The sequence below is a fragment of the Manihot esculenta genome, chromosome 12 (genome assembly GCF_001659605.2).
Source record: "Manihot esculenta cultivar AM560-2 chromosome 12, M.esculenta_v8, whole genome shotgun sequence".
Classification (NCBI taxonomy): domain Eukaryota; kingdom Viridiplantae; phylum Streptophyta; class Magnoliopsida; order Malpighiales; family Euphorbiaceae; genus Manihot; species Manihot esculenta.
The window spans coordinates 35,260,237-35,288,053 of record NC_035172.2 but is presented as its reverse complement, the minus strand read 5'-3'; the positions used below and the strand labels follow the sequence as shown (position 1 = coordinate 35,288,053).

General features: G+C 37.8%; 1 protein-coding gene across 1 annotated transcript; it reads left to right on the top strand.

Moving 5' to 3' along the window:
- Positions 1–16,775: 16,775 nt before the first annotated feature.
- On the top strand, positions 16,776–23,213 carry LOC110628467 (ribonucleoside-diphosphate reductase large subunit). Its single transcript, XM_021775129.2, has 17 exons — positions 16,776–17,339; positions 18,605–18,666; positions 18,767–18,854; positions 19,245–19,508; positions 19,682–19,922; positions 20,008–20,084; positions 20,214–20,384; positions 20,471–20,563; positions 20,672–20,821; positions 20,905–20,991; positions 21,121–21,285; positions 21,372–21,491; positions 21,852–22,054; positions 22,138–22,287; positions 22,363–22,510; positions 22,653–22,736; positions 22,820–23,213. The coding sequence occupies exons 1-17, from the start codon at positions 17,112–17,114 to the stop codon at positions 22,922–22,924; spliced, it is 2,436 nt and encodes an 811-aa protein (XP_021630821.1). The 5' UTR covers positions 16,776–17,111; the 3' UTR covers positions 22,925–23,213.
- The last annotated feature ends 4,604 nt before the right edge of the window (positions 23,214–27,817 follow it).

The window sequence follows — 27,817 nt, the reverse complement described above, 5'->3', positions numbered from 1 at the left end:
GTCAACACTGGCCCCCCCAAAGGAGCTACACAGGGCATTCCAACAAGTAATTGCCCAACTGACCTGACACAATGACAGGAGCCGAAGCTTAGGCTATTGGAGTCGCCTGGGTCCACCTAATCTCTGATCACATAATATGCAATGCTTCACATTCGTGATTCTAATGCAATCACCCTAATACATATCATAGCATTCATGATGCATGAACTATGCTAAAGCATTATGTTTCTTTAATAAAAGATTAAGTTTAGTTCTACTCACCTCTGCTCTTCAAGCAGAAACCTGACTGACTCTGCAACTGCTAATCCTGACGACCTCCCTGAACTGTCGGGTCCACTCCTACACAAAGGGACTCGAATGAGGTGTCAAACAAACTCTTATCAATTCTTAAACAACTCCCCAAAACCCCTCTAAAAGCTCATAAAACAATCGCATAAAGTATGCATAGGAAAAACTAGGCAGGACACCTTCGGCGGCACCTTCGGCGGCCGAATGTGCTGGACAGATCCGAAAGTCCATTCTTTCGGAGGCAACCTTAGGCAGTCGAAACTGCCGTCACAAGGGGTTCGGCGGCCGAATCCTCCCTTCGGCGGCCGAACCTGAGTTCATCCAGAACTCAGCTTCACGCACAACCATCTCCTGCCAAGCACCAACTCTACACAATCCTGCATACACAACTCCTCAACTTGCATATACTCTGGTATATGCTCAAAGGGGTCCAAAACTACCTACTAACCCCAACAAAACAGCAACTATAACACATAATCATGCTTACACCATTAAAACATCAAAAACTCAACTTTAAAACCTAAACATGCCACTCTACCCTTACCCACTTTAACAGCTATTAGAAATCATTAAAACAAGTATAAAGACTTCCCTTACCTCCTGAAATCAGAAGCTGGACAACCTAAACACCAAACTATGCACCAACACCTCTTTCCTTTCACCAAAACCCCAAAACTCTCTTCTTTTGTTTCAAAACGTTCTGAACACTTTACCACCCTCAAACCTGTGCATGAGTGATTAAAAGTGTATAGATGAGTCATGGGAGACGTGGCATAACCCTCTAGCCATGATCTGGAGGCAACAGCTGGCCAAACCACGGACCGAGGCGCATGCACAGCTTAGCCGACCACCCCAGCTTCGGCTGCCGAAACTGCATGCAAAACCATGCAACTTTCGGGGGCCGAACATAAACTTCGGGGGCCGAACATTGGGCACTTTCGGCGGCCGAACGTAACATTCGGGGGCCGAACATGACAGAAACTCCTTTGGCCATTTCTCCCGAAAACTCAACTATTTCCTAATCAAACCGTGAAAATACTTTAAAACATTTTAGAAAACCTTCACTCTCTCCTCAGGAAACCTCTGACATCCTTGAATCCCACCGGACGGTAAGAATTCCGATGCCGGGTTTAGCCGGGTATTACACCGAGAAACCGAGGACCCCAGCAGTGAGTCAGCTGCTTCAGTCAGTGTCAGAGCTAGCCTGAGGTGAGTGGAATGACTCTTATGGTTTTAAATAAATAAATAAATCAGTTTTGAGCATGTTCATGCATCACGGATGCCATGTGATATTCTAGGATGCTTGCATTAGAAATCACGAATATGTTGCATTGCATAATATGTTGATGATGTGGATGAATGTTGAATGATCCATTAGCCCTCATATGTTATGATATGATGATATGGTATGGAAGTCCAGGTGTGGCCTGCACTACGCCCCTGGCACTATGTAAGAGAAAGACCGGATGTGGCCTGCACTACGCCCCCGGCACTATGGATTATGTATGTTATGTTATATTATGTATAAGAGAAAGACCAAGTGTGGCCTGCACTACGCCCCTGGCATGATTGGAATATGTAGAGGGCTAAATGGTGACAAGTTCATCCTTGATATGATTAGTTGTGATGTGATGCATTCCATGATAGCATGTGTTTTAAATGCTTTATGATTCTGCTCACTGGGCTCTAGTAGCTCACCCCTCTCCCAAATTCCCCAGGTTTGCAGGTACGGGTTAGACAGAGAAGTCAAGAAGAGTAATGAAGTTTTATGTATGTAATAGTTAGATAGTGGACATGACAGGTTGTATAATGATGTATAGATATGTAATGTAAGGATATTGAGATTATAAGTGTGCTTGACCATAGTTTAATGTAATCCCTTTTGAAACATGATCTTAATGTTATTGATGTCCATGTTTAGCCAACTCAACTCTTGTTATGCCACCCATTGGGGGCATTGATGAGATCCCACAGAGGGGTCAAGTTTATGATTATGTATATGTTCAGTGCATGCACAGGTTGAGTTTGGTGTATGATAGAATGTATGAAAGAAAAGTTTTAAATTTTTATGTATATTGTTGATCATGTATAGGATTAAACAGGTTTACAGATTACATGTCAGGCTTGCTACGGGTCCCGGCGGCCTTAAGCCGATCTGGATCCTAGCGCCGGTAGCGGTCCGATTTTCGGGTCGTTACAGTTACAGCATTTAGGGTTCTATAATATGTACAGAATCGCCAAGACCCGTCTTTTTTCTTAACAAGTAAAACAGGAGAAGAAAAAGGACTTGTGCTAGTTCGAATAAGCCCCAATTTTAACATGTCATGAACTTGCTTTTCAATTTCGGCTTTTTGAAAATATGCGTACCTGTAGGGACGAACGTTAACAGGATTTGTCCCTTCCTTTAATAGGATGCGATGATTAATTTCCCTATCCGGAGGCAGCTCAATCGGATGTTGATAAATATCAGAATACTAATGGAATAATTGTTGCATATCTGGATGAATTCCATTTGGAAGTACTTCTTATTGCATTTGGAAGCAGATTGCAAATATAGATCCCCATGTCTTAACTCTTTCTCCATCTTCTTGGTGGAATATGGTTGAATGAGTTGGCTGTTATTTCCTTTAAGAAATTGGAGATGTCCATTCCAATGGAATTTCATAGTTAAGTTTTTCCAATTGCAATTCACATCCCCCAATTGTTGGAGCCACTGGATTCCTAACACCATATCCAAACCCATTATAGGTAAAGAATATAATGTAATAGTAAAGGGTATACCTTGAACTAGGAGATTCACATCCTCAAACTTTCCACTGCACTGTAAGTATCCCCCATTGGCGACTTTCACCTTATTTGGCTTAACCGCCGTTGCCGGTAATCTGAGGGATTCTGCCATCTTGCCATTGATGAAGTTGTGAGTTGAGCCACTATCAATGAGGACAATCATCTTTGTGGATCCGATTTTGACCAGAACTCTCATGGTTTGTGAGTTAAAGCATGGAGGGATATTTCTGGCTCATCTTCATCCTCATCCTCAGTGCCGCCATCTAACAAAAGCAATTGAGGTTTGACACACCTATGTCCAGGAGTGAATTTTGCATCACAGTTGAACCAAAGCCCAGCAGCCCTGCGTTTTTGCATTTCTTCCCATGAAAGGCGTTTTACCGGAGTTGCAGTCGTTTCCTTTGTTGGCGATAGCGAGTTGGGTGGGGTAAATGTTCGAATGGCTTTCTTCTGCCTCTAGAGTTGTTCATCCCGCATTCGAGCATAATTAATGGCTTCCTTAAGCGTCTTGGGTGTGAACATTCTAATTCCATCTGATATCTCTATTTTAAGGCCGCCCATAAAGGTTCCCACTAGGGCTTTCTAGGTCCACCCCTTCACTTTGTTCCCCAGCCATTCAAATCCCCGTTGATAGTCTCGTAGAGGGCCCGTTTATCGAATTTTGGAAAGGGACTCATCAAAGTCTTCGCATTCGGTTGGTCCAAAACAAGACCATAATTCTTCGACAAATGTGTCCCAAGATACTTCCTTGCCTTCTTCTTCGTATGAACGCTTGAGTCATCTCCACCATTGATTTGCTTCACCCTGGAGGTGGTAAGAAGTCAAATACACCTTTTCAGAGGTATCTGTTTTTTGGTAATCGAAGAATTGCTCCACTCTAGTCATCCACTCAGTTGGGTCATCGCCTGAAAATTTATGGAATTCAATCTTTACGAGTTTGGAAGCAAAAATAGGCTTTCCTCCCTCTCTTGAATCCTTTCGGCCAAATCGATTTTGACTTCGATCTCCGACGCTGCTGGATCCGTCTTTGTTAGAGAAAGACATCTCAGAGAACTTTGAAATAGCTGCCTCAATCTGTTGTAACTTACTATTAATTCCATGATCCATTTGGCTAACAGAACCTTGTAGCTGTCCAACAGTGTTTTGAAGCTGTCCAACTGCAGCTTCGAGATTTTCAATACGTTCTATGTTGGTTGCCATAAGAAAAGAGAAAAGAAAGGAAACAGAGAAGGTTAGTAAGCTCTGATACCACTGATAGGTCCCAGTCAAAGCTTGTAAAAGAAAAGAATTAAATTGAGAATAATTTGAGTAATTTTCATTGATGATCATAGCTGCTATACAAGCTTTCTTAAATAACCGTAGAACTTTAACAACTCAATCTTATACACAGGCCACTAACAGAGAGTATTCCCCAAAAATAGCTAAAAATATGCAAGTCAGTTAAGATATCAACTATGACTTGTTCTTATAAAGAATTATTCAAAAAAAAAAAAGAAAAAACCAGCAAAAATATTCAGCAGCATCAATACTTTATTTAGCAGCAATAGTCAACTCAAAACAAAATAATTAATCCAAATACTTCCTATTTGGAACAACCATTCGATTAGTCCTCCGAGACTTATCACAAACTAACCCAAATAATTTTTGAACTCACTTACCACTTGACTCAAAATGACTAATCCAAATTATTTAATAGTTTCGTGCTAACTATTATATTCGATTCGATTTGCTGTAATTTTGCCGATGTGGATATAATTACTAATTAGAATCGGACTCTCGAGTATTGTTGTAACGACCCGGAAATCCGACCCGTTACCGGCGCTAGGATCCAGATCGGCTTAAGGCCGCCGGGACCCGTAGCAAGCCTACATACATCCTGTGTACCTGTTTAATCCCATACATGATCAACAAACATACATAAGAATAAAAACTTTTCTTTTCCTTCATACACCAAACTCAACCTGTGCATGCACTGTATTCATCATATACATAAACATTAGTCCCTCTGTGGGATTTCATCAAAGCCTCAATGGCAATATATAATCTGTGTTGAGTTGGTTCACATATACATCATAAAAAAAAGATCATGTACATACCAAGGGATTAACACATACTATGGTCAAGCACAACTCTATCCTCAATAACATAGTTACATAACATAACTGTTCAAACTTTACATTACATTCTTATCATATGTCATGTCCACATACTCTAGCTATTACATACATAAGACTTGACTTCACTCTAGCCGACTTCTTGATCTCTCCTGTACCTGCAACTCTAGGGATAATGGGAGTGGGGTGAGCTAAAAGCCCAGTGAGCAGAAACTAAAAACATTTGTTTTAATTCCTCCATTTTTAGGTACATTATTATTCATTTTATTTATTATCAAATAACTTTTATTTTCTTTCTTTATCTTATTCATGCTTTCATGTATGCGTCATAACACAAACATTTCACAACAAGGATGAACTTGTCACCATTAAGCCCCTATCCTTCTTATTTATACATGCCGGGGGCGTAGAGCCGTAGCAGGCACACCCGGACTTCCATCATCAATCATAGTGCCAGGGGCGTAGAGCCGTAGCAGGCACACCTGGACTCACATAGGCTATCATGTCATACGAGGGCTAATGGATCATTCAATGTTCATCCACATCAACAACAAAATATGCAATGCAACATATTCGTGCATTCTAATGCAAGCAACCTACTATTGCATGGCATAATGATGCATGGGCAATGCTTTATGATTCATTCATTTATTTATTTATTCATTCACTTTAAAGCTTAAGAGGTTGTTCCACTCACCTGGTACCTGAAGCTTTGACAACGAACTCTGAACAACTATCTCACAACCGGGGGTCTCGGTTCCTCGGGTCCGAACCTACACAGGTGGACTCAAATGAGGCACCAAACATACATGAACGTGACTCTGAAAAGCTCCCCAAAAACCCCCTAAAAACATCCTGAAAACATCACATGAAAACATGCAAGAAATGGCTGAACAGGGCACTTTCGGCGGCAGGTTCGGCGGCCGAAAGTCCCTCTGCAGCCGAAAGTCATGCAGGTTCGGCGGCACTTTCGGCGGCCGAACCTCCCAGACAGAGACGAACCTTGAGTTTCGGGGGCAGGCTTCGGCAGCCGAAACTGCCTCCACAAGGGGGTTCGGCGGCCGAAAGTCACTTCGGCGGCCGAACCTGAGTTTCTGCCGAAGGGCAGAAACTTGGCTCCCTTGTGTCCACAGCCTCCAAAACGTCTCAAAACCTGCATAAACTTGATTCTACTCATGCATACACATCATACCAGTCCTAGGGGCCTCAAACAAACACATACCCCATCTACAACACTTTAAACACACATCAAGCAAGCCACATTGTTCAAAAATCACATAAACCTAACATATGCTCAACTAACTCTAACATGCTTCTCTACCCCTTAAAACTTCATGAAACTCATTTAAAACATACATTGAGCTTAAGATCGGCTCTTACCTCTTGAAGATCGAGAAAGAGACGACTCAACTCGGAGATCCAAGCACGAGAGCTCCTGAGTTTCCAAAGCTCCAAAACTTGCCTTTAAAGCTTAAAACTTGCAATGTGGGTTTAAAACTCAAGAAAGATGGAGGAGATCTAGTGAAAGAACACAAGATTTGAGGAGAGGGAGATCGGAAGCTTGTTGTGGCCGAAAATGGGAGAAAACCTCGCCCATTTCGGCTAAGGGTCCCTTTTATAGTGGCTGGCCAGGCCACGTTCGGGGGCCGAAGGTGCCTCCGCATGCATGCAAGGTTCGGCGGCCGAACTTGGAGTTCGGCGGCCGAACCTGCATTTCCCTCACTCAAAACTTTCGGGCGCCTAAAGTCCCTCCGAAAGCATGCATGTTCGGCGGCCGAACCTCAAAGTTCGGCGGCCGAACCTGGGTTTTCCTCCAAAGATTTTTCATGCAAAAACTCATTTAATTCTTATTTAAAAACATGAAATACATGAAAACATTTCATAAAATCATGGTTTTACCCTTCTAGAGGTTTCCGACATCCGAGGTCCCACCGGACGGTAGGGATTCCGATACCGGAGTCTAGCCGGGTATTACATTCTCCCCCCCTTAAGAACATTCGTCCCCGAATGTTCCTCAACTAACATATAAAGCATGGCATCAATCATAACATACAACATATCATACATGCAACACATAGAACAACTAACACTCACCTCAAAACAGATGGGGGTACTGCTGGAGCATGGACTCCCGTGTCTCCCATGTGCATTCCTCTAAGTTGTGGTGGTTCCAAAGGACCTTTACCATCGGGATTTCCTTGTTCCTCAACTTTCTGATCTGAGTGTCTAGGATCCGCACTGGCTGTTCTACATAGGTGAGATCCTCATGGATCTCCATATCAGGCTCACTAAGAACCTTGCCCGGATCTGACACGAACTTCCTCAACATGGAAACATGGAAAACCGGATGGATTCTCTCCATAGAAGCAGGCAAGTCCAGCTTGTACGATACATTCCCAATCCTTTGCAGGACTTCAAAGGGTCCAATGTACCGCGGAGCTAGCTTACCCTTCTTACCAAACCGAACCACCCCTTTCATCGGAGACACCTTGAGCAATACTAGATCCCCCTCCTGAAACTCTACCTGTTTCCTGCGGATGTCTGCATAACTTTTCTGCCTGCTGGTGGCAGTCTTTATCCTTTCTCTGATCATGGGCACCACCCTGCTGGTAATCTCTACAAGCTCAGGCCCTGCTAAGGACCTCTCTCCTACCTCTTCCCAGCAAACGGGTGACCTGCACTTCCTCCCATATAAAGCTTCATATGGAGCCATCCCTATGCTAGCATGATAGCTGTTATTGTAGGCAAACTCCACCAAAGGTAGATGTTGCTTCCAAGAACCGCCAAAATCTAGCACGCACATTCTGAGCATATCTTCTACGGTCTGGATGGTCCTCTCTGACTGTCCATCGGTCTGGGGGTGGAAGGCAGTACTGAAATCTAACCTGGTACCCATAGCACTCTGCAGACTCCGCCAAAACCTGGAGGTGAACTGGGGCCCTCTATCTGACACTATAGATACCGGGACCCCATGTAGTCTGACGACTTCATCCACATAAACCTGCGCTAACTTATCCACAGAGTAGTTGCTCCTAACTGGAATGAAGTGAGCAGATTTGGTGAGTCTGTCCACAATCACCCATATGGAGTCTAGTCTGTTGGATGTTGCCGGTAACCCCACTACGAAGTCCATAGCTATGTTCTCCCATTTCCATTCTGGAATAGGTAGCGGGTTAAGCATTCCAGCCGGCTTCTGATGCTCTAGTTTCACCCTCTGACACACATCGCAGGCTGACACGAACAGTGCCACGTCCTTCTTCATAGCTGGCCACCAATACACTCTCTTCAGATCCTGATACATCTTGGTGGCTCCAGGGTGAACACTATACCTGGTATTATGGGCTTCCCCCATAATATCTCCCTTCAGACCAATGTCATCTGGCACACATAGTCTGTTCCTGTAGCGGAGGATCCCCTTATCATCAAATCTGAACTCACTATCTTTGCCTGACTGAACAGTCCTGGCAATCTTCACTAACTCTGGGTCCTCATGCTGTTTCTGAGCCACCTGCTCCAGAAACACTGGTGTTACCTTCATCTGTGCAATCAAAGCACCTGTGCCAGACAACTCCAACTGTAATCCCTCACTCATAAGTCTGTGGAACTCCTTCACCACCGGCCTCCTCTCTGCTGAAATGTGGGATAGACTGCCGAGTGATTTCCGGCTTAGGGCGTCTGCCACAACATTCGCCTTACCCGGATGGTACTGAATCTTGCAATCATAGTCACTCAACAGCTCTACCCATCTCCTCTGCCTCAAGTTCAGTTCTCTCTGACTCAGGATGTACTGCAGGCTCTTATGATCTGTGAAGATCTCACACTTTACCCCATAAAGGTAATGCCTCCACATCTTGAGTGCAAAGATCACTGCTGCCATCTCTAGGTCATGTGTGGGGTAATTCAGCTCATGCTTCTTCAGCTGTCTAGAAGCATAAGCGATCACCTTCTCATTTTGCATTAGCACACAACCCAGTCCCACACGGGACGCATCACAATATACTGAGAAGTCGTCATCACCTTTTGGCAGAGCTAACACCGGCGCTGAAGTCAACCTCCTCTTAAGCTCCTCAAAGCTTTCCTCACACTGGTCGGTCCATATGAACTTCTGATTCTTCTTTGTCAATTTGGTCATAGGAGCAGCAATCTTTGAGAAGTCCTGAACGAACCTCCTGTAGTAACCTGCTAAACCCAGAAAACTCTTGATCTCGGTCACTGTGGTGGGTCTAGGCCAGTTAGCTACAGCCTCTACCTTCTTGGGGTCTACTTCAATACCCTGTTCTGACACAATGTGCCCCAAGAATGAAATGCTCCTAAGCCAAAACTCACACTTGGAGAACTTGGCATACAAGCCATGCTCTCTCAAGGTCTGCAAAACTATCCTCAGGTGATGGGCATGCTCCTCTGCATTTCTGGAATACACTAAGATATCGTCTATGAAGACAATAACGAAGTGATCCAGATACTGACTGAATACTCTGTTCATGAGGTCCATGAATGCTGCAGGGGCGTTGGTCAACCCAAACGGCATCACAAGGAACTCATAGTGCCCATACCTGGTCCTGAAAGCTGTCTTCGGTACATCTTCATTCCTTATCCTCAACTGATGGTACCCTGATCTCAGATCTATTTTGGAGAAACAACCTGCTCCTGCTAGCTGGTCGAATAGATCGTCGATCCTCGGCAAAGGGTACTTGTTCTTGATGGTGGCTTTGTTCAACTGTCTGTAGTCGATACAAAGCCTAAGGGATCCATCCTTTTTCTTTACAAAGAGCACTGGAGCACCCCAAGGTGAGGTACTCGGTCGGATGAAACCCTTGTCCACCAGTTCTTGCAACTGTTCCTTTAGCTCTTTCAACTCTGCTGGCGCCATCCTGTAGGGAGGGATAGAGATAGGCCTAGTTCCAGGCATCAGCTCTATTTCAAACTCTATCTCCCTTGCAGGTGGTAGTCCTGGAAGCTCGTCTGGGAAAACATCTAAGAACTCACTCACCACAGGCACCGAGGCGGGCTCTCTGACATGACTATCTAACTCCCTCACATGAGCTAGAAACCCCTGACATCCCCTCCTAAGCAACCTACGAGCCTGAAGAGCTGAGATCAGACCTCTAGGTGTACCCCCCTTGTCTCCTCTGAAGACGACCTCTGACCCATCCTGATCTCTGAATCTGACTACCTTGTCTCTACAGTCCAAGGTAGCACCATGGGTCGATAACCAATCCATCCCTAGAATGACGTCAAAATCTGTCAAATCTAGAACCACAAGGTCGGCGGAAAGGCATCTTCCCTCTATGAAAACTGGACTACATTGGCAGACTGCCTCTGCCACTGACGGGTCACACTTGGGTCCACTGACCCATAGGGGACACTCTAACCCAGAGACCATCAATCCTACCCTCTCCACGACTCTCGGAGCAATAAAAGAATGAGATGCACCCGGGTCCATTAAGGCATACACATCAGAACAACCAATGATGAGATTACCTGCCACCACGGTGTTGGATGTGTTGGCCTCCTGCTGAGTCATAGTGAAGATCCGTGCCGGAGCTGATGGACCTTCACCTCTGTATCCTGCTGATGAAGAGGCTGACCCTCTCTCTCTGCCTCTGCCACTGGCCTGTGTTGCGGCTGGAGCTACTGGCTGCACCACACTGCCGGAGGTTGTCTGCTGAGACGGTGCTGTAAAGGCTCCTCTAGGACAGTCTCGAGCCAAATGACCCGCCTGTCCGCATCTGAAACATGTGTTTGTCCCTGCCAGACATACTCCCTTGTGTGGTCTCCCACATCTCATACATGCTGTAATCTCTGCGCCAGAGCTTGAGCCACTGCCTAAACCCAGACCTGACTTGATCTTGTTCCAGAACTTATTCTTCTTAGATTTTCTGTGGCCTCTGTCCCACTTCTTACTGCCTGCAACTGCTGCACTTAGAGAAGAAGAGTCTACCCTTTCCCCACCTGGGGTCTTGGAACCAGAAGACTGTGCCACTGACTGTTTTACCTTCCCCTCAACGATAGCACTAGCCTCCATTCTCCTAGCCATATCCACTATGGCATGGAAACTCTCTCTCTCTGCTGACTGTACCAAAGAGGAATACCTGGAGTGCAGCCTCATAATATATCTCCTTGACTTCTTTTGATCTGTGTCCAAATTCAGCCCAGCATATGGCAACAACTCCAGGAACCTGTCTGTGTACTCGTCTATACTCATGTCATCAGTTTGCCTCAACTGCTCGAATTCTATCATCTTCAATTCCCTTGAACTATCAGGGAAAGCCCAACCTGCAAACTCGTTTGCAAACTCCTCCCAATTCATGTTGTCCACTCTCGGGTTCACATAGTTCTTGAACCACTCCCGTGCCTTCTTGCACTTAAACGTGAACCCGGCCATCTGAATGGCTCTACTGTCATCAGCCCCTATCTCATCTGTAATTGCCTTGACCCGCTCCAAATACACGAACGGATCATCACCAGTCTCAAACTGGGGAGCACCCAGCTTCATATAATCGGTCATCTTGACCTTGCTCCCTCCAGATGAGGTAGGTTTGGGTACTTGTGTTTCCGGGACAGTAGATACTGGTGGTGGTGGAGGTACAACATCCCCTGGGGTAGGGTTTGCTGTACTGGTAAAGGGAGGTGGAGGTGGGTACATGGGGTACTGAGAGTATGGTGGGTAGTAAGGTGGGTATGGCATATGTGGAGGATAAGGGCTAAAACTGGGGTAATCCGATGTACCTCCCATCGAATACCCTGGATGGTGTGAATAGGGTGGGTAGTGATGTGGCTGGACATAACTCGAGGCCTGAGTGCCTCCTTCTGATTCTCCCATGCCCTCTTCCGGCATGCTCACACCGAGACTGCCATCCCTCCTCTGGTCTACTTCCATATCCTCAGACATTCCTCCCTGCACTGTTCCCCTTACTGATCTGCTTCTTCCCAGATCTAAAGACCTTCTAGGGTCTCTAGCTACTCTGTCTCTGTTGGACCTACTGGACATTGCCCTAGGCAAAGCTGAAGGACGGGCATCAGTGCCCTCGTCCTGAGGTGGCACTCCAGTCAATCGTGCAGATCGACGAGTTCCTCTCATTCTATCTTCTGAAAAAAACAGCACATAGTACAAACAATCATTAGCATCATATGGTTCATGTGGAAACACATGAACCCTCATCACATACATAGCATCACATCATAGCATTTATGCACATGTATATCATCATGGCATATCATATCATCATATAGACAGGACTCTACATCCTATCCTAGTGGACATGATTTTCCTAGTGTGCTTGACCTTCTAGAACATCTATGAGCCCGACACTTTAGGTCCGATCATATGAACCTAGGGCTCTGATACCACTCTGTAACGACCCGGAAATCCGACCCGTTACCGGCGCTAGGATCCAGATCGGCTTAAGGCCGCCGGGACCCGTAGCAAGCCTACATACATCCTGTGTACCTGTTTAATCCCATACATGATCAACAAACATACATAAGAATAAAAACTTTTCTTTTCCTTCATACACCAAACTCAACCTGTGCATGCACTGTATTCATCATATACATAAACATTAGTCCCTCTGTGGGATTTCATCAAAGCCTCAATGGCAATATATAATCTGTGTTGAGTTGGTTCACATATACATCATAAAAAAAGATCATGTACATACCAAGGGATTAACACATACTATGGTCAAGCACAACTCTATCCTCAATAACATAGTTACATAACATAACTGTTCAAACTTTACATTACATTCTTATCATATGTCATGTCCACATACTCTAGCTATTACATACATAAGACTTGACTTCACTCTAGCCGACTTCTTGATCTCTCCTGTACCTGCAACTCTAGGGATAATGGGAGTGGGGTGAGCTAAAAGCCCAGTGAGCAGAAACTAAAAACATTTGTTTTAATTCCTCCATTTTTAGGTACATTATTATTCATTTTATTTATTATCAAATAACTTTTATTTTCTTTCTTTATCTTATTCATGCTTTCATGTATGCGTCATAACACAAACATTTCACAACAAGGATGAACTTGTCACCATTAAGCCCCTATCCTTCTTATTTATACATGCCGGGGGCGTAGAGCCGTAGCAGGCACACCCGGACTTCCATCATCAATCATAGTGCCAGGGGCGTAGAGCCGTAGCAGGCACACCTGGACTCACATAGGCTATCATGTCATACGAGGGCTAATGGATCATTCAATGTTCATCCACATCAACAACAAAATATGCAATGCAACATATTCGTGCATTCTAATGCAAGCAACCTACTATTGCATGGCATAATGATGCATGGGCAATGCTTTATGATTCATTCATTTATTTATTTATTCATTCACTTTAAAGCTTAAGAGGTTGTTCCACTCACCTGGTACCTGAAGCTTTGACAACGAACTCTGAACAACTATCTCACAACCGGGGGTCTCGGTTCCTCGGGTCCGAACCTACACAGGTGGACTCAAATGAGGCACCAAACATACATGAACGTGACTCTGAAAAGCTCCCCAAAAACCCCCTAAAAACATCCTGAAAACATCACATGAAAACATGCAAGAAATGGCTGAACAGGGCACTTTCGGCGGCAGGTTCGGCGGCCGAAAGTCCCTCTGCAGCCGAAAGTCATGCAGGTTCGGCGGCACTTTCGGCGGCCGAACCTCCCAGACAGAGACGAACCTTGAGTTTCGGGGGCAGGCTTCGGCAGCCGAAACTGCCTCCACAAGGGGGTTCGGCGGCCGAAAGTCACTTCGGCGGCCGAACCTGAGTTTCTGCCGAAGGGCAGAAACTTGGCTCCCTTGTGTCCACAGCCTCCAAAACGTCTCAAAACCTGCATAAACTTGATTCTACTCATGCATACACATCATACCAGTCCTAGGGGCCTCAAACAAACACATACCCCATCTACAACACTTTAAACACACATCAAGCAAGCCACATTGTTCAAAAATCACATAAACCTAACATATGCTCAACTAACTCTAACATGCTTCTCTACCCCTTAAAACTTCATGAAACTCATTTAAAACATACATTGAGCTTAAGATCGGCTCTTACCTCTTGAAGATCGAGAAAGAGACGACTCAACTCGGAGATCCAAGCACGAGAGCTCCTGAGTTTCCAAAGCTCCAAAACTTGCCTTTAAAGCTTAAAACTTGCAATGTGGGTTTAAAACTCAAGAAAGATGGAGGAGATCTAGTGAAAGAACACAAGATTTGAGGAGAGGGAGATCGGAAGCTTGTTGTGGCCGAAAATGGGAGAAAACCTCGCCCATTTCGGCTAAGGGTCCCTTTTATAGTGGCTGGCCAGGCCACGTTCGGGGGCCGAAGGTGCCTCCGCATGCATGCAAGGTTCGGCGGCCGAACTTGGAGTTCGGCGGCCGAACCTGCATTTCCCTCACTCAAAACTTTCGGGCGCCTAAAGTCCCTCCGAAAGCATGCATGTTCGGCGGCCGAACCTCAAAGTTCGGCGGCCGAACCTGGGTTTTCCTCCAAAGATTTTTCATGCAAAAACTCATTTAATTCTTATTTAAAAACATGAAATACATGAAAACATTTCATAAAATCATGGTTTTACCCTTCTAGAGGTTTCCGACATCCGAGGTCCCACCGGACGGTAGGGATTCCGATACCGGAGTCTAGCCGGGTATTACAATTGTGGTTCGCTAGTATCTTGGCCGGCTCCACCTCGTCTCTTATGGGCAATCCTTTTCTCGCAGATTCACTAGTTTCGCATAATTTATATGATCCAGAGTGACTCTAATACCAATTAAAACAGTCGGATCCAAACAGACTCAAATAACTTTCGAATTCATTTTTTACTGGATAAAAAATGATTAATTCAAATTATTTAATAATTTTATATAAACTATATTCGATTCGATTTGCGATAATTTTACCGATGCAAGTCCCACACCCTGAGGCTGATCCTCACATAAAAGATATTTTCAATGAAATTATTTTTATAAAATATTAACTTTCACTATGTGGTTAGATACTTAAGAGTCTTAGATTGTTAGGGAAAAAAAAACAAATGATATCAATAAGATCTACATTTAAAGTGTTGAATTTTTATTAATAAAAAATTTGAATTTTAGAAAAATAATTTTTTTTCTTTTAAAATATTATTTTCTATTGATTTTTTAATATCGTAAATACATTTACGAGAGAAACGTATTTTTACAATATAAATGAGCATAATCCACCTCATTCATTATATGGACAATGGTCATACGAGTGGTGAATCTAGTGACGTTTTAAGTGAGGTGGTGGAAGGAGGCGGCAGCGGCGTGAAGCGGTGGCCATGGTGGTATTAAAATGAGGTGGCATGTGGGGCTAAGCATTCATTGATTGTGGAATCCCAAACCAAAAATACTTGTAATTCATTAATCTTATATATATTATATATATTTGTCGATTTTTTTTAAAACTTCTAATATTCCAGAATAAGATTTTTTTTAATCTTATATATATTATATATATTCTTTGATGGGTAGTGAATATTTTCTAATTATAGAAAAAAAAATGCTGAAATCCGAAAAGTTTGTTTAAATTATTTTTCATTAGTTTTCTTAATAAAATATAAAGGAATACTAATAAATAAATTATTGACAAAATTGTTAAATGACTAGTTTTTAATTAATCGTGTATTACATATTATTATATTTGTTTCTTATATGTAATATTATATACTAAATATTACATATTATTATATTATTAAAAAATTTAAAAAATAATATAATTAATAATATATTTTTCTACTGTAATTAAGTATAATAAAATACAATTGTCAAATTAAAATAAAATAAGTGTATATCTATTTAGTTTTATAATATATACACACGGCTTATTTAATTTTTAATTATAAACTTTTAAATCAAACATTTATATTATATTGATTTGATATGTAGATTTGTTTCGTTGGGCTTGATCCTTGTGATGCTATTTCATATTAATAAATAAATTTTCTAATTGAAGTAAAGGAAAAGCATTAGTATTGAGAGAAGTGATAGCCACATTCACTTTATTTTAAGTGACAATTTAACATTCTCTGTCTATTGGTTAAATAATATAATAATTAATTATTAAATAAAAAAATAATAATTAGCCTCTATCGAAAAAATTTATATCTAAAAAATATTTTAAATAAAATAGCTTAAATTTTACTTGTTTAATTTTAATTTTAAAAATAAAATACAATAATAAATTTATATATAAAAGTTTTAATAAAATTTTTAAAATAAAAAAAACAACTTTATATTTTAAAATGAAAAAAATCATATTCCGATTTAATTTTCTCTTTAGTTAATAAAATATTTTTTATTAATTAATTTTTTAAGTGATCAAAATATTAAAAATAAAAAATAAAGTTTAAATATAATAAATATTTATCATTCAATGGAATGAAAATATTAAACCAGTGACTGGAGCTGGCATTGGTTTAGTATTAATCACAACAAGGTCCCCACACCGATCCCTAATATACCCACTTCAAACCGCGCCAAAAGGATGGCGCCAAACGTTCGCTCTTTCTTTGCTCACCCTTTGTCCCTCAAAATCCACGGAATCAAAACTTAAATTTCACTTTTTAAAAAGGAGTGAGCAGCGGACCCCACCCACACTCACAGCTCATAGCCAGCTCTTCCTTATCCTCCGCACAATCCTCCTCATCCTCCGCCACCACCCCATCGCTACCACACTCGATTGAAAAGGAAAAGCAAACACGCTCCCTATGTATTTTGGCGCCAAAATTTCAAATCCCCGCTTAAAATAGGACAAATTACTAAACCCTAGCAATTCCTAAAATTTAAAAAACTTCTCACGCACTCTATATAAAGCCCTCCTTCTCTCGGCTCCCTTTGCGGCTAAAACCTGTTTGATAAAAGTCGTCTGAGAGGGGAGACGAAAAAAGTGAAGAGAAAATGTATGTGGTGAAGAGAGATGGAAAGCAAGAAGCGGTGCACTTCGATAAGATTACTGCCAGATTGAAAAAGCTCAGCTATGGTCTGAGCATGGAGCACTGTGACCCTGTGTTGGTGTCCCAGAAAGTGTGCGCTGGTGTTTACAAGGGCGTTACCACCAGTCAGCTCGATGAATTGGCTGCTGAGACTGCTGCGGCCATGACTGCCAATCATCCTGACTACGCTTCTGTGAGTTATTTTCTTCATTTATTAAAGTATTTTGGATTGTTTTGATTATTATACTATTTTTGTGACGCTTGATGAATTGTTCTGTTAGATCTGTTTGTTTTAGATGAGATGATGATTGTGAGTAAGGTTTTTAAAATTGATGTCAAATATTATGCTTAAGTTTATATATCTGATGGAATTGGAGATGGTAAATTAGGAATTTTGTGTGATTCGTTGGAATGTTGCTAGATTGCACGCTTTGGTTTCCACCTGACTGTTTTGCAATTTGAATATTCTCATTTTTACCGGCGTGGTCATTTTGCTGGTAGATTAGCCTGTCGAGTCTTTTTGCTTGAGTAAATCACACTGGACAGAATCCTACAGGGTTGATCTCTTTACTAATATGCCAATTTTTATGCCTTTGATGGATTGTTGAATGAAAATTAAGAATTTGCAGTGATTTGATGGCTGGATATTTGTTTCTAGTGATTATTTGAAATTAAGCTTTTCTTCTCTCTCTCCCTTTCTTTTTTTTTCAAAGTGAAAAATACAAAAATATATAGTCTGATTTCATTTTTTCCTTGACTTTGAGTTTTCAATTTATGTTAAAGTAGTATCTTGTGTTATTGTCCATATGTAATTTTACTATTTTGATACAAAATTGAATTACAAACAATGAAATAAACTACATATCTTGTAGTGCAAAATCAATGAGACTATAGGTTACCTTTTTCTACCTTTTCTATTTAAATATTTTTAATCCTTCTATTTGGCATATTCAATTTAGAAGAATAATATTTTAATTAATTATTGTAAAATCATGTATTATTTTGATTTTTTTTAATGAAAAATTTGTAAGTTAAAAAAAGAAATGAATTCTTATATTTCAAACTAGAAAATTGATAAAAAAATAATTTAATTAAACTTTTATGAAATTTTTTTATCCCAAATGAGGGGAATATGCTGGTAGTTTTATCAGACATTTATGTTGTCTTTCATTTTGGTTTTTTAAAAGCACCCGTCATTTTTTTTTTCTAGGCAATTCATCTGTGATTCTGGGGCTTGGTATCCCCTTTTTGAATTATCTCATTGCTCACCTTTGAAAAAAAAGGGAAATTATCTGATTGATGGTCTGTTTGCTTGAACTGTTTGTTTTCTTAGGATTTGTGAGATATTGGAGCATTGAGTTTTCTTTGTGGAACTATAATCTTATTTGATCTGATAATATAGGTCTATATCTTTTTTTTTTTCAATTTACCATTGTTATTAATTTTTTAACTATGCAGTTGGCTGCAAGAATTGTTGTTTCAAATTTGCACAAGAACACAAAGAAATTGTTTTCAGAGACGTAAGTTGTTTCAAGTTTGATAGCAAAGCCTCATTTTTCTTATTCTATGAATTTGAACTTTTTCCATCTGTCTCTTTTTCTGATTTGGTGGTTGTTGCAGGATTAAACTCATGTACAACCATTTTAATGAGAGATCTGGATTGAAGGCTCCTTTAATTGCTGATGATGTTTATGAGATAATCATGAAGGTACTATAACTATTTTGCATTATGAAACTTTTCTTTCCTCTTCATGTGGGTTGCTATTTCTTGGTCAAATTTTGATTCTATTCAGCTTGTGTTTAATTATTTACCAGCAACATGGTGTATGTATGTGAGCTGTGTGCAATGGAAATTACATGAAATCCTACAGCCAAAATGTGTGTGTGTGTGTGTGTTTTTGGGGGGTGGGAGTTGTAGAATTAGTGATTTTTTGAGTTTGCAAGGATTAAGTTTCAAAATAATATATAGTTATTATTATTGGAAGCTAGATAATATCCCATTTTCTAGTTGTTGGAGACAAGACATGTTTTTTTCAAGATGTTAGTTTTGTTTAGTGTAGACTTTTTTTTGTCTTAACAATTTCTTGATTTGCTGCAGAATGCTGCTCGTTTGGACAGTGAAATAATTTATGATCGTGACTTTGACTATGATTACTTTGGCTTCAAGACCCTGGAAAGGTCCTATCTCTTAAAAGTGCAAGGGAAAGTTGTAGAGAGGCCTCAGCACATGCTGATGAGGGTAGCTGTTGGAATTCACAAGGATGATATTGATTCAGTTATCAAAACCTACCATTTGATGTCTCAGCGTTGGTTCACTCATGCTTCTCCCACCCTTTTCAATGCTGGAACACCAAGGCCCCAAGTACGTTTCATGCCAATTAGATACTCGTGCTTGTCAGTTTTTCTACATTTCCTTTTCTCGTTTTATGTCCTGCTGAAGAAAGACTTGTTTACTGAGATTTGACTAAATGCTTTTAGGCATTTATATCAAGTCAGCAATTATCTAATGCATTCATTGTGGGCATGTTTTGACAGTTGAGCAGTTGCTTTTTGCTGTGCATGAAAGATGATAGTATTGAAGGCATATATGATACTCTGAAGGAGTGTGCTGTTATCAGCAAATCTGCTGGAGGAATTGGTGTCTCTGTTCACAATATTCGTGCTACTGGTAGCTACATTCGTGGAACAAATGGGACGTCTAATGGCATTATTCCCATGTTACGTGTGTTCAATGATACTGCCCGGTATGTTGATCAAGGAGGAGGCAAGAGGAAAGGTATTTTTACGTTGCTATGCATCATTGGAAATATGGCACTTGATGATGCTCTTTGGACTATTATTTACAAGTTATGATGCTGTAGGTGCTTTTGCTGTGTACTTGGAACCATGGCATGCTGATATATTTGAGTTTCTGGATCTCCGGAAGAACCATGGGAAGGTATGTTGAAATGGTAGAAAGTTCTTCATTATCACTTGATTTTGTTTCTGTTCAATATTCTCTTCTCTTTCCACTGCATCTAGGTTCATTATCATTTAATATCAAGAGTGTCATTGTCCTATGGTACAGGAGGAACATCGGGCTCGGGATTTATTCTATGCACTTTGGGTGCCTGATCTTTTTATGGAAAGAGTTCAAAGTAATGGACACTGGTCTTTATTTTGCCCTAATGAGGCTCCAGGTTTGTCAGATTGTTGGGGTGAAGAATTTGAGAAACTGTACAACCGATATGAGAGAGAGGTAAATTTAATTTTAGTTTAAATTAATCCCAATTTTTGTTATCCTTGTACAAATTTGATTGTGGAACCCTTGTGTTATATGCTTAGGGTAAGGCAAAGAAGGTTGTCCAAGCACAGAATCTCTGGTTTGAAATTTTGAAATCTCAGATAGAAACAGGAACTCCCTATATGGTTTTTAAGGTAAGTCATGTAAATAAGTTCCCATTAGATTATTATGTGAAAAGTGTCTCTTCCTTGGTTTGGTTAATGACTTTGTATTGCTTTTGTTTATACTTTTACCTCCCTCAGGATACTTCCAATCGAAAAAGCAACCAGCAGAATCTGGGTACCATAAAATCCTCAAATTTGTGTACTGAGATAATTGAATATACCAGTCCAACAGAAACTGCTGTGTGCAATTTGGCTTCTATTGCTCTACCACGATTCATTCGAGAAAAGGTGAGCAACAGCTTGAGCACTTCTAAATTAATTTTCTTGTGGTTGTGTTACCTGTGGTTTAAATTTGCTTTGCTTTCTTTCAGGGTGTTCCAATAGAGTCTCATCCATCTAAGCTTGTTGGAAGCAGAGGTTCAAAGAATAGATACTTTGATTTTGACAAGCTGGCAGAGGTCGGTATTCCATTTGTTAGATGCTAATTGTTTTGAATTCATGCCTTCACTTGTAATACTTTATGGAGCCTGAGATTTTCTTTAATAACTTGGCCTGTAAAAATATTTTTCCTTTATGCTTTGGGACAGGTTACAGAAGTAGTTACAACCAATCTTAACAAAATCATTGATGTTAATTACTACCCTGTTGAAAATGCAAAAAGGTCAAATTTTAGACATAGGCCCATTGGCATTGGAGTTCAGGGTCTAGCAGACTCTTTCATCTTACTTGGAATGGCATTTGATTCACCGGAGGTAAAATTTACTCCAACTGGTATTTTGCTTGAACTACAGCTTGAATAAGTTGCATGATTTGATAGTCTTGGTATGATTAATTTCAGGCTCAACAGCTGAATAAGGATATATTTGAAACCATTTATTACCATGCTCTGAAAGCTTCCTCTGAGATAGCTGCAAGAGATGGCCCGTATGAAACATATGAAGGAAGTCCTGTAAGCAAGGTATGCCAATTGTTTCAAGCCGTAAGCATCTAAAGTGTCTTTTTTCTTGTTTGCTGGATCTTTTTAAAAAAAATTTTCCCTACTGTTGTATGGAAATTTGGAATTGTCCTGCTATTAGCCTTTCATTGTTTCTGAATTCTGACATCTTTGGTATGTGCAATAAAGTAGCTCTTGGTCCCTCTAAGATTTCACAGCAACAAGTATCTTCTTCATGTGGGAATTATTTGAATAATTTAGTCTATTTAATTTTGCCACCAGATGCTGGTTGACAAACTCCTTTTTTAAGTTTAAACTTCTATATGATGGAATAGGTCCTTGTCATTGTTTGCTAAATTCTGATATGTCCACTGAATTGTCCAGGGAATTCTACAGCCTGACATGTGGGGTGTAACTCCAACAAGTAGGTGGAACTGGGATGCCCTTAGGGAAATGATATCTAAGAATGGAGTAAAAAATTCACTTCTTGTGGCACCCATGCCAACTGCTTCAACGAGTCAGATTCTTGGAAACAATGAGTGCTTCGAGCCCTACACTTCCAACATCTACAGTCGTAGAGTTTTAAGGTTTGGTATCCGATCCTATTCTATTCAATGTATGTTATGATCAGTTGGTTTCTGTTTCCATCTAACTCTATATCTTTCTGCAGTGGTGAATTTGTGGTGGTCAACAAACATCTTCTTAATGACTTAACTGAGATGGGTCTTTGGTCTCCTGCTGTCAAGAACAAAATAATTTATGAGGATGGTTCTGTCCAGAAAATTCCAGAAATACCTGATGATTTGAAGCTTATATACAAGTATGTGCAAGTGGTTTTATTCAGTCAGTTGTCCTTCTTTTCCCCTTATGCTGAGACAATTCTTGTGTGAATTAGGACTGTTTGGGAGATCAAGCAAAAGACATTGGTGGATATGGCTGTTGATCGAGGATGTTATATAGATCAAAGTCAAAGCCTTAATATACACATGGACCAACCCAATTTTGGAAAATTAACTTCCTTGCACTTCTATGCATGGTCCAAGGTACATTATTCCTGTGGTTGTATATATGGGAGTCTTATATATATATATTCAACTTAGAGTGGGTTGTTCTGATCTCATGTGACAAGTACCGTGTTTAGGTGCTCATTTCTTAATTTGCTTTGTGTTCTTTGTGATATGATAGGGTTTAAAGACGGGGATGTATTATTTACGATCACGTGCTGCAGCTGATGCCATCAAATTCACTGTTGATACTTCTCTTCTCAAAGTAATTACCAGTCACCGTTTAAGACTATTAATATTCCTGCTGTGTATTTTTATTTTATTGAAAATATTTATGTGTAAATGCAGGAAGAAAAGAAGCAGAAGGTGGGTGCTGAAGATGACGATACCAAAATGGCTCAGATGGTTTGCTCTCTTACCAATCGCGAGGAGTGCATGGCTTGTGGAAGTTAAGAGAAGTTTGAAAGAGCATCTGAGGCATGTGAAATTTGGTGAAGCAACAAAATTTATTGGAGGACTTGAAGATACTAGTTACAACGGTAGAAATCAAGTATTTACTAATTTGGATACTTTTGTATATATAGTTTTTAATATTCCTACGAGTGTTAAATATGTCTTTATACTTTGGAGTATTCTGTATAAGCTTCAAAAGCTGGTACTGGAATTTCAGTTGCAGTCATGAAAAATATCTGATTTCTAGTCTAGCCATTTTTATACATTAAATCTTTCTATTAGCATTGTATCTTTCTCTAGAATCCTCGTTCACCTTATTTTCTTTCATAAAACAATAGTTAGCTACAAATTCCTCTCAGTTTGCATTAATAAAAAATAGTTTATCAGCCCAACAGCATTTTTGTATATGTAAAACCAAAGCGCATTATAAAATGCTTTTGCTTAATTAATAATTGCACATAGGGGTGAGCAAAGAAAATGTGAAATAGCAAAATTCACGTGAATGTGATGGTGTTGGCGGAAATAAACATAAGGACGTTTTAATAGATTTCTAAAAATACAGGGACTGATTTGTTAATAATTGTAATATCCAGGGACTAAATCATAAATTACCCTATAATTTATATCTCTGCTAATTGGCGGTAAATGCTTTGCAATTCAAGCTTAGTGTTAGGTTATTAGTAAATCCATTACGTTTTTTTTTTTTTTTGTCATCAAACTACAATTAGACTAATTCCACAACTCTGACGAACTTCTTTGTTCAGTTGTTTTTGGTATATTCCCCAATCCCAACTATTGATTTGGGTTTGGTTTTGAGTTCAACTTCTTTACAATTTGTTTCCTTCTTGTTTGTCAATACTAACAAGTTGCTCTGCCTCAAGCAGAAAAGCTGACTTTTCTATATACATTTCCAAAATATTGATAAGAAATTAATTTCAAAAAAAATTAAATAATATAAAATGATATTAATTTTTTTTAAAAAAAATGTTTAACCTATATGGTATATAAAACTATTAATTGATTCATTGGTATAGAAAAATACATTTCAATATCTTTAAATTTTAAAAATATATTAATTAGACTTTTTATTAGTTTTAATTATATAATATTATAAAAAATTTTAAAATACTCTTCATAAGATTAATTAATAATTTTTTTTAAATTTTCATTAACATTTTAATATATTTTTAAAAAAATAAAAAATCAACTATTTATGATTTTTTTTAATAATAAGCAATTAATAATTAAAATTAATAAAATATTTATTAATAAATTTATTAAAATTTTAGAAATATTTTAATATATTTTCTAAAACCAATAAATAAACTAATAAATTTTTGCATATACCACGTTAATTAAATACTAATTATCCCTAAGTTGCTTTACTAAGTTTCCTATTTCCCTACGTGGACTCAAGTATTAAACCATCAATGAAATTAATTGATAGGATTGACTCATCATTAGCACCAATTTCATTAATTGAATCCTGTAAGATAAGAGTATGCAAATTGCATAATTAGCCATTAATCTGGCACTGAAATTCACATTCAATTTTGATATCTTAATTTGGTTAATTTTCATTAAATTCAAACTCGACTAATTTCGATTTTACAACTTTACTCGCACTTAATTCATTTTAAGCTTATGAGCTTACCCAATCAATCAAACTTAATTAGTCATATTATTTAAAATTATTTCTTTTATTAATTATTATCCAAAATATATTGTAAGGCCCTTAAAATTATATTTATTTTATACATTTTTATTAATTATGAATATATTTTATTTTATAATTATTAATTTGGGTTTATATTATAAGCGCTGACGTATTATGATCGACTTTGGCAAGCAATTAATACACGAAAAGTGATTGATAGCCAATTTGGTTTTGATTGACTTTGATTGGCCACCTCAATCTCAAAACAACTCTTGCTTTTATCAAAATTCCAGTTTCTAACGTTGAATCGGTCTTTGATAATGCGTTTTTGACCATCCACAACAAAATATATATAATTTTTAAGAATTCATATAATAAGAAAAAATAATGTTGAAAATCATTATTTTTTATTTTTTTTATAAAAAAATTATTTAAAAATTAGAGTAATCAAATCTACTTTGAATGCCCTCTTATTATAAAAAAAATAAAGAGAGCATTCAATACGAATATGAAATATAAATTTTATTTTATTAAAAAAAAAATTAATTTATTATAAATTTAAAATATATAAATATGAATTCATATAAATTTTTATAAAAGAATTTAATGTGTTTTGGATAAATATTTTTAATTTATATAAATAAAATTAAAATAATGAGCGAGAATATATATATCCTTATTAAAATGGTAATGTGTGGTCAAGAGAAAGCTTTAGACCTATTCCAAAACGTTAAACTCAGTTGGCTGCCTAAGTCTAAGAAGTTGATTTTGCAATTTCCAAAGGTCGGTATTTGCCGGTGTCGCTATTTCCACTTGTTCATTTCCATTTCCCGTTCCCATGATTGTCGGGTTTTTTTTGTTTTTTAATATATAAATTACGTTTTTGTTTCGAATTGTATTGCAATTAATGCATATTTTTTTTTTAAAATTTTAATAGTATAATTAATATATTTCTAATCCATCAAATTGAAAATTCTTTTTTTTTTAAATCTTTTTAATTATATTTGAAATAGTACAGTTATTTTTAGTTAATGAAGTTAAAATAGAGATTAAACAATTTTTTTTGAAAAATCAGAATCATAAATGTTAACTTAATATAATTAAAAGATAAAAAAAATAGCATATATATTTTAATTGCTCTTTAGAAAATTATATACAAATACCATTAATTTGATGGAATCAAAATCATGAATTAAATTATTCACTAGATATATTTATTTTAACATAATATAAAGGCTAAAATGTATTTATTTTTTGATATAAATAAATTTCATTTGCATTAGAAATTTTGATTTAAAGATTAAAACATGGATATATCATGTTTTTTAAATATTATTGTATATATTGTTCAAAATTTTTAAAATTTAATTTTATATATTTTTAATTTTTTTATATATATTTGTAAAAATAAATATTGATGAATTTTGAATTTTTTGTTTAAAATTTTATCCCAACTTTTATATATATATATTTTTTGAAATGGGAATGGGGAATTCGAACCTGAGATCTATCAGGTTTAACCGGATGCACTTACCATCATGCTAAACCTGAGAGTGCATATATATATATATTTTAAATTACTAATTTTTAAAAATTAAATTTATTTCTCTCTTTATCTTTAGTTTCACTCAAGGTTCTTATCCCCGGCTATGTCATTTTGACATAATAATAATTATTGGATCTGAAATACTCATACTATGATAAATTCACGTCGGAAAGCCAATTCATTTTTTTAGTACACAGTTCAAACTTTCTTCAGACAAATTGAACGGAACAGGGCTCAAATCAAAATAAAAGGTCCAATTCAATCGACTTAATATATTTATAGAGCAATAAACCCTTAGAGATCTCGAATCATATTTATATCCACGTGGACCTAGAGAAAATTAAATGACCGTTTAAAGATGAAAAATGATATAATATATTCATATATACGATTCCCGTGATAATAATAAAATATATATGCACAAAACGACGGTTATACATCACTAAAAAATAATAAAAAAAAAATATAAAGACAACAAACTAAACTTATTAAAATAATTTATTATTTATAAATATAAATAAGTTCAGCATAATAATACTTTATAATTTTGCTAATACTCAACAGATTTTTTTTTTATAAAAATATGAGTTTTTTTTTTTTAATTCATCTGAATTGATTTCATTGAAAAATACAATATAGTTGTTATTTTAATAAATTAAAAAACCTAGAAAAATGCACCTTGAAGAAAAAAAATCTAATCTTTAATGTATAAAGATGGATAAAAGGTATCGAAATTGATTAATAAAAAAATTTAAATACCTGATTTTAGACTAAATATTGAATGCAGGAGTAAAATTTTAAAAAAAATTATTATAAAAGAACAGATAAATTCTGAGAAAAATTAATTTTATGTAAATTTAGAAAAGAGAAAATAGTTAAAATACCAAATTTATTTTTAAATTATTATTAAAAAAGATCATTTATTAAGATTTTAGAGGTGAATGAATTTCACCATATTCAATTTATTTAACTTATTTATATTTATTTAGAAATATTTTATTTTTTCAAGGAAGAGACTGAAGTGACTTGTTAGTTCTGTGACTCGGTCAAACCAAAAAGTGCTACAATATGGCCTGTGGGAACTCAGAATAAAGTATTTTGACTTCTTTTTAAAATGAAAAATAAACTGAACTTACTAATTTAATTCAGTTATAAATATATTAATTTACTATATAATCCACGTATAATAAAAAAATAAAACACATTTATTATATAGTTCACGTGTTGTTGACTCTGGTCTGAGTTGACCTTAAACCTTAAAAAAAAAAAAAGGCTCTCAAGCATTCAAAAAGATACACCTCTTCTCTGGGTTATTCATAAATTAATAATTTAAGGGAAAATTACTTTGTAGTCTCTGAGATTTAACGTAATTAACACTTCTGTCCCTCTATTTTGGCGACCCAACACTTAAGTCTCTCACTTTCTTTTCTGTCCAACTTCGTAGTCCTTCCGTCCAAAATAGCCGTTTGGGACACGTGAATTGACAAAATTAACCTTATTCTTCTTCTTCTTCTTCCTCCTTTTTCTGCAACTTCTTCTTCTTCTTCTTCTTTCTTCTTCTTCTTCTTCTTTCTTCTTCTTCTTCTTCTTCTTCTTCTTCTTCCTACTCTTTCTGCAGCAGCTTCTTCTTCTTCTTTCTTCTTCTTCTTCTTCTTCTTCTTCTTCTTCTTCTTCTTCTTCCTACTCTTTC

Coding starts and splice junctions, on each gene's coding strand:
- LOC110628467 (XM_021775129.2), top strand. CDS start 17,112: ATGTATGTGGTGAAGAGAGATGGAAAGCAAGAAGCGGTGCACTTCGAT. Junction 20,385..20,470: donor ACAACCGATATGAGAGAGAG/GTAAATTTAATT, acceptor TTATATGCTTAG/GGTAAGGCAAAGAAGGTTGT. Junction 22,055..22,137: donor TACAGTCGTAGAGTTTTAAG/GTTTGGTATCCG, acceptor ATCTTTCTGCAG/TGGTGAATTTGTGGTGGTCA.